General features: G+C 39.8%; 1 protein-coding gene across 1 annotated transcript; it reads left to right on the forward strand.

Moving 5' to 3' along the window:
• Positions 1–2140: 2140 nt before the first annotated feature.
• On the forward strand, positions 2141–3429 carry LOC125248918 (olfactory receptor 1M1-like). Its single transcript, XM_048161077.1, has 2 exons — positions 2141–2248; positions 2388–3429. Exon 2 carries the CDS (start codon positions 2418–2420, stop codon positions 3369–3371), a length of 954 nt encoding a protein of 317 aa, XP_048017034.1. The 5' UTR covers positions 2141–2248; positions 2388–2417; the 3' UTR covers positions 3372–3429.
• The last annotated feature ends 4255 nt before the right edge of the window (positions 3430–7684 follow it).

The raw sequence follows: 7684 nt of genomic DNA on the forward strand, positions 1-7684 counted from the left end.
AGGAATAGTTTCTGGAAATACCATTTCAAGCTCATCTGGACTATCTGACTTGTGGACAGTACATGTTACTTCAGAGACAGCTAGCACTTTACCACCAGCTAAATCATTCCCTAGAATAAAGGACACACCACCTATAGGAATCTGGGAACAAAGTTCAACAACAACATCCCCAGAGACTAAATCCATTTGGAGATAGATGTTATGTAAGTCATAGACAAAATTCCTCCACCAAAACCTTTGACAAGTACCTTTGAACCTTGAGCTGATGTATCATTATAAGACATGACAAAAAAATATCAGACTGAAAAGCCCAGTATCTCTCCATATTTTGATAGCTTGTCTTTGTTCAGGGTCAGAAGACGGACACACAAAACCATCCATCAAAAATTATGATAAGCCAGCTAACTCATCTTTCTTGCATGGAACATTAGCAACAGAGGATGCCAGAGGAAGGCTTGGCACGGGGCTTACCAAAGCTATGGTTTATCTGTTTCTTGCTTAGAACAGGACAGTCTGCAATAAGATGGCCTTGTCTCTTACAATAAAAACAAACCCTTTATGATATCAAACCATCATTAGTCATCTTCTTAGCAGGTGATGAGGCAAGGGGCACAGACTTTACAAACCGAGACCTATTGGGCTTACTCTGGCCCTGAAACTCAGCCTGTTTGTTACCAAATTTTACCTTATGGGTCAAAACAAACTTATCTGCCAAGATTGCAGCTCGTTCTAAAGTCACTGCCTTCCGATCCTTCAAATAAACAGATACAACCTCAGGCAGACAGTTTTTAAATTCCTCTAGGAAAATGAGTCATCTAAGATGTTACTTACTTTCCATCTTCTGAGATGTACATCACCTATCAAACAGATAGCGCCGTTCCCTCACGGCTCTCGCCCGCCCTGCTCGTCACATATCCCCATCGCCCCTTGCAGGCCAGGGGGTACCCACGAGACTGCGCTCTACTCCCCCCCGGGGCCTGTCTCGGCGGCCGCAGCACCTGGGGGTAAGGACAGATGAGAGAAAAGGAGACGGAAGCACAGGGAGCGACAGAACGAGAGAGGGAAGAGAGGAAAAAAAATTCTTGGTCCGGTTCCCGGACACACTGCTGCTCGGTCCTCAGCCAGCCGAGAGGCTCTTCCTTGCGGTGCCATGTGATGGTACTGGACGCTTGGTGGACGGCTCGTTCCTCCTCTGCCCGCTGGCGGTCGGTGATGGCTCCTCCGACTGAGGGCAGCCGGCAGTGAGTCCCCCGTTCCCTGCTCCTCCCCTTCATGGCAGACGGCAGCAGGCTCCGGCCCACGGCTCCGGCCCACGGCCTTACGGACGTCTGCCGGCCACACAAACATAACAAAACATAAAATAAAGTCCAGGCCTGGTCCTCTCTCGTCCATCACTGTCGTCGCTCCTCCGTTTATGCTTCCGGAGCTCCTCTGTGAGAGACTCGAAAAAAGTAAAGTAAGCTCAACAGAATGGGAGTTTTTTGGCTTTCAAGAAAACAGCTCCTTAGACTGCCCAATCCGCAGGATTTGCCTAGCTATAGTCAGTGCGAAGGATGGCAACACCACCAACCTTTTTACCCAACTCCATGTCCATCACCCTGCAGATTACGTCATTTTACAGAGAGTAAGTTGCGATTATTTTACTAGTCATGGAATGGGAAATGTTATATTAACCTGTTAACAGCGATTTTAACAGCAAAAAATTAGCTATTATTTGATGCCAGGGATCCCCATATATGATTTCCTAGCAAAGGACTCACTTCCTAAAATAAAGGTAACTATGGATTTTAAACTCATTTATACCATGTGAAGAAAAATAGTATGTGTGATATTATAAACACAATATGAATTAAACGATTTGCATGTACTACTGTAGATGTACTACGGTTGCTGTCACATAGACTTAACATTAAATATGTCCTTGAGTTACTGTATTATAATGTGCACAAATGAGAACACAAAGGTGAATTGTGTGGCCAGTGAACAAAATGTCTATCAAAACTAAAGCTGTGGCAAGAACATTTACTTCAACATACAATTATTACATCATTGTGTTGTCTGAAAGCTCTCAAGAGATGAATCCGTAGATATATTTGGATTCAATGACGCAGATGTCCAATGATCTTTGTGACATGAGAGAATAAGGACAAGCATTTATAAAGGACTCATTTAATTCAAAGCAGATCACAAGCATTCAGACACTGTCATTGTTTGCTTTGGCTCTAAAACCTTTAGATTATTTAGACAGGTTTGTGATTTAAATATTATGCAGCAAGTTTACATAAAGATATATTTTCAACATTTGAAAATAAATGTTAAAAGTGTGAGATGACAGTTTAGTAAAATCCATATTTTGGTTATTTCTTCATTGTAATTTATATTTTCAGCCTGTGCAAATCAACAAACGCAAAGCTGCTATGTTTTTATCCCAGAATATCTCGATTGTTCATCCAGAACACTTTTTCATCACTGGGCTTACAGGTACAGCATACAGCACTTATTACTATATATTCTTATTTATCATATATTTTATTTCTATAATTGGGAACTCGATAGTCATTCTCATTATAGCTCTTCACCGGAGCCTGCACAGTCCAATGTACATTGGTGTGTTTAACTTGGCCTTGGCGGATATTGGTGAAACTAATGCACTGATTCCTACCATGATCAAGATTTTTTTTTTTGATTCACAGTACATCTCATACAATGATTGTTTGGCAAACATGTTTTTTGTGAACTTCTTTATTACTGTGCAGACTTACACTCTTGTTGTTCTGGCATTTGATCGTTTCGTTGCAATCTGTTTGCCACTAAGATATAATGCCATAATGAATAATAAGTTCATGACTATAGTGTTTTCAGTAATATGGGCATTTAACACCATTCTTGTAACACTGTCAACATCTTTAATGACCAGACTTTCATTCTGTAATTCCATCGTGGTAGAGAGTTGGTATTGTGACTATGGAACATTGTTGAGGCTACCATGCAATGACAATAGCATTAATAAGTTTATAGCTGTCCTCATTACCGCTTTTTTCCTTGTAGCACCGCCATTCATTATAGTCCTGTCATATCTGGGCATTTTTATTGCTTTATGTAAAATTACATCTTGGGGAGGACGTTTTAAAGCACTGAAGACCTGTATTTCTCACCTTTTGGTAGTTGGATCATTCTTTCTACCCATATTATGCATTTTGATTGCTGCACCTACTACTAATGCCAGGATCATCAGTGGATCTCTTTCAATTGCTCTTCCACCAATGCTAAATCCTATCATTTATGTTTTAAACACAGCTAAAATCAAAGACTTAATTCGAAAAGTGCTTAACAACAGATCTGCACCAATTAGAGGGAACGTTTCAAAATGACTGTAATGACTGTCTATGTTTTCTTCAATCATTGTGAATTAAATTACCTAAAATTACATTTATGTGTATTTCATAAATATTTTTAGACCAATTATGTGAAAAATAAAAGTGTACAAGCAGAAAATAAATTCTGTCTGCTAGACTGAGAGTGGACACATTAGATGTGTGTGTTGGTTAACAGCAGTGAAATGTTATTTATTTATGATTGAATCCATCTCAAGTGTATGTAAGTGTACTGTGTTTGTTCTTAGTTACTGACCCCAAGACATCAAATTGAAAAGGCGATATATTTTAGCAAGCAATTTGAATTATTTTATTTTAATATATTTCTGTCAGGAATAACAGGAATACCAAAGAGCAGGTTTGATAAAGATGATGTTTCAATGACAGTTAATGAATGCAATGAACAACAGCAAAAACATGACAGAAATGATGGTAATAAAAACAGAAGAGGCAGATGTAGACAAAAAAATGTTTGCACAATCGCATGCACAAACTGTTGCAGGGGGAGAAGGCAAGTGAAGGAATAATGCAGATTGTCTGTATACAGCAAACAATAATTCACAAACAATGCCTCCAGGGTGCTGAAGCAAGAAGGAACAAGAGCAAATCCAACTGGACAAGAGAACACGAGTGAGTAGCAGTAAAATGTAATCCTCTGGACAAGATGTTTTGATAAGCACTCAATGCAAACACAGTATATAAATAGGCAATGTAGCAAGCAAAAGATTTCTCATTACTGGCTGATTTCTCATTAGTGCTTATGTAATGCTGTCCAGCAGCTGAGACCACATCCTTGGCACAATAGGAAGACACAAAACAAACCTGAAACAATCCAGACACCTGAGAATAACTTTAATGTCAGCTACCGAAATGTTATTAATTCTCATTTTTCATGTCACTGAGGGTAAATTCAAATAAATGTATTTCATGTTATGGGTAACACTTTATAATAACAGTTATAAATTACTTACAAATCATTTGCAAACTATTACTTTGTAGGTCATTCATAGTGTTATAATATATTATATATAATATATTGTAGTCTCTATATTGTTAGGCTATATACTAGTAGTGAGCTCTTAATTCATCGTCACTGTAATCTGTAATTAACCAAATTATTATTGTTTAATTAGCTCATATGTGAAGAGTTAGATGTTATTTATGCTTTGTTAACAACTTATTAACCATGAATAGTTCTCACTTTAGATTAGGTCACAGAAAATTCCAGCGTATTTACTTGAACTTATCAGGTAGGCTAATATCTATGGTTTAATCCATTCCAGAGGTGGCCAAAATCAGAATTTTTAAAAGACTGAATAGCTTTCTCAGAACTTGGTGTGTGATGCCACACTGACTGAATATGCACACGAATCACGTTCACACGCACAGAGCAATATTGTTTTAGCTATGTTTTATAGTATTAAAATATTTTGAAGGACAAAAACATGAACTTCATTGGCTTCAAGTCAGTTGTCACTTTACTTTGGCACGAGCCCCTATGCACTCGCATACTTGGCACAGCCCTTGCAACGGTTTTGTCATTAATTAATATGAATTAATATAGATAGCCTTTTGCTTGACTATGTTATCAAACAGCTAATAATGTGTTGCTAATGTTACACATACCATTCCTGTTCACCTCATTCAGAGAGCCTTCTAACAATCAGTATCCTTACAAATGCTCATTATAATGTTCACAAATGTTCATTATAACACTGTAATAGACTCGCTATATTGATAAATCTACACAATTTTTCATATCAACAGAAAATTTACCGGGATAACCTGGCTTCTCTCGAGACTTATCTACTTCAGAGCAGTCATAGTTAATGATATGCTAAAGCCTGCCAGCACGTTGTTGTGATTGGTTGCAAGGTAGTCTGTGACATCACAAACACCCATGATTTCAAAATGCGGGATTTAGACTGTCTTTGGTTTACTGCAGTTTCAAACATAAAGCAATGGTGCAGACTTATGAATTTGCACATGGTTTGTCTTAAAGCATATTAAAAACACTACATAGACATATATTAAAAACCAGTAGAAATCCTCCAGAACCAGGCCAAACATGGCAGCAGACGTCAGAAGGTACGTGCAGGGATGTAAGGAATGCGCCATCTCCAAAAGCCCTCATCATCTTTATTCTGGTAAACTCCATCCTCTGCCCATTCCCAACAGACCCTGGTCACACCTAGGAGTACACTTTATCACAGACCTACCTGCTTCCAATGACTGTACTTGTATCTTGGTGATTATTGACAGATTCTCTAAATCTGTTCGTTTGATTCCTTTAAAGGGACTGTCCACAGCCATCGAGATCGCTGAACTCATGTTCAACCATATCTTCAGATACTACGGTATCCCTGAGGACATCATGTCAGATAGAGGGCCCCAATTCATCTCCAGGGTATGGAAAGCTTTCTTCTCTCTCCTAGGTGTGACCGTAAGCCTCTCATCTGGATACCATCCGCAGTCGAACAGGCAGACAGAGCGGAAGATCCAGGAGATCGGTCGCTTCCTCCGTACCTTCTGGTCACCAGGACTCTTGGAACCATTTCCTGGGTTGGGCCGAGTATGCACAGAATTCCCTGCAGCAATCCACCAATGGTCTCACTCCTTTCCAGTGCGTACTCGGTTACCAACCCCCACTCTTCCCCTGGTCAGGGGAACCATCGGATGTACCATCAGTCGACCACTGGTTCTGAGAGAGCGAGAGGGTCTGGGACTTTGCACACCACCAACTTCAACGGGCCCTGCACAGACGCAGAATGACAGCATACCTCCGTCGTTCCAACACTCCCAACTACCAGCCAGGACAGAAGGTCTGGCTGTCTACCAGGGACTGCGTCTGCCATGCGGAAAGTTAAGTCCCAGATTCATTGGCCCCTTTACCATCTTGAAGCAGATCAATCCAGTCACTTATCAACTCCAGTTACCACCTCAGTACAGGATGCATCCCACTTTCCATATGTCACTCCTGAAACCTCACCACCCTTCTGTTTCTGTCTCCACAGAGCCTGGCGCAGCCGTGGAACCCACCAGTTCCAGTTCTCCCTCTTTGTGCTTTGTCTTTGTGTGTGTTCTCCAGTGTCCTCTCTGCTCCACGTTACCAGCCATCTGCAAGCTCATCCGTCTCTGCAACGAAAAGGACAGTATCATTCCTCTTATACATTCAATTCACCTGAAGATTCACCTTATACTCACCTGCTTCACTGTTGCATCAACTGGTTGTTCAATAAACACCTTTTACCGTACTTCCTGTGTCTCCGACCCTCTGTGTAGTTAACATTAATATATTAACAAAGTACAATATATTAACTATGAATAAACATTTCATTTACAATAAATATTTAACATTAACTATGAAATACTTAATTATGGTATAGTTATAGTTGTTAACCCTCTGGGGTCTGAGGATTTTCGGGGCCCTGGAGAAGTTTTGACATGCCCTGACATTTGTGTTTTTTTCAGTTGTTCATAAACATATTAATGTTACAGTGTAATTAATTACACTGTATTCAGCACAAACTAGGCTACCATAATATGTGAGGAACATGTATGTACATGTTTGTGTTTTTGAAGGAATAACGTTTATGCGTGGTTATTGAAAAAACAAAAAACTTAAGTCACTGAAATGTCACTGTGTTCACAAGACTTATGGGTATTTGAGGTTGTAGACTAGAGTTTTTGCTTCAAAATGATGTAAAAATGATCCTGCCTACTTGTTCATATAAAACAATATGAAGAGTTCAGATGCAAAAGCTGCTAAACGCCATCTCTGTCAAAAATTAGATAATGACATTGAACGAATGCTTACGGCACGTAGTACACGTTCAACAAATCACGTGCTTCAAATCCTCTAAATCGCAGCGTCAGCCCATTCAGAAATATCGGTTTGTTGGCAAAAGCCTCTAGACGCCACTTCCCTTTGGCAGCAAAAGCCGCTATATTCCGAGAACCAATCAGAAGGCGCGAATCGAATCATATGATTCCGAGCGGTTTCAATATAGCGGCGCTGAGGAGATTTTTTTAGAGTCAGATTCAGATTGAGATTTTTAAAATAAAAGATGGAGTATGACGAAAAGGATCAGCCTGTCCTACTAATATTGAATGGCAGAAGAAAACGTTATTTACCTCTAAAACTCCGCCTGTCATAAGGCAAAATAGCCTACAGTGGAAATGGCTTGGTCGCAATTGTATCATGCACTCATAACAGTTCTTCGTGCAGTGCCGTTACTTTGAAGGAATCGGATTTATTATACATCAAACAACAGCTCTATTTCGCCAAAGACAAAATCAAACAAGATGCT

Source organism: Megalobrama amblycephala, linkage group LG16 (genome assembly GCF_018812025.1).
Source record: "Megalobrama amblycephala isolate DHTTF-2021 linkage group LG16, ASM1881202v1, whole genome shotgun sequence".
Lineage (NCBI taxonomy): Eukaryota > Metazoa > Chordata > Actinopteri > Cypriniformes > Xenocyprididae > Megalobrama > Megalobrama amblycephala.

Excerpts from the sequence above, each read along its gene's own strand:
- LOC125248918 (XM_048161077.1), top strand. The coding sequence starts at position 2,418 with ATGTTTTTATCCCAGAATATCTCGATTGTTCATCCAGAACACTTTTTC.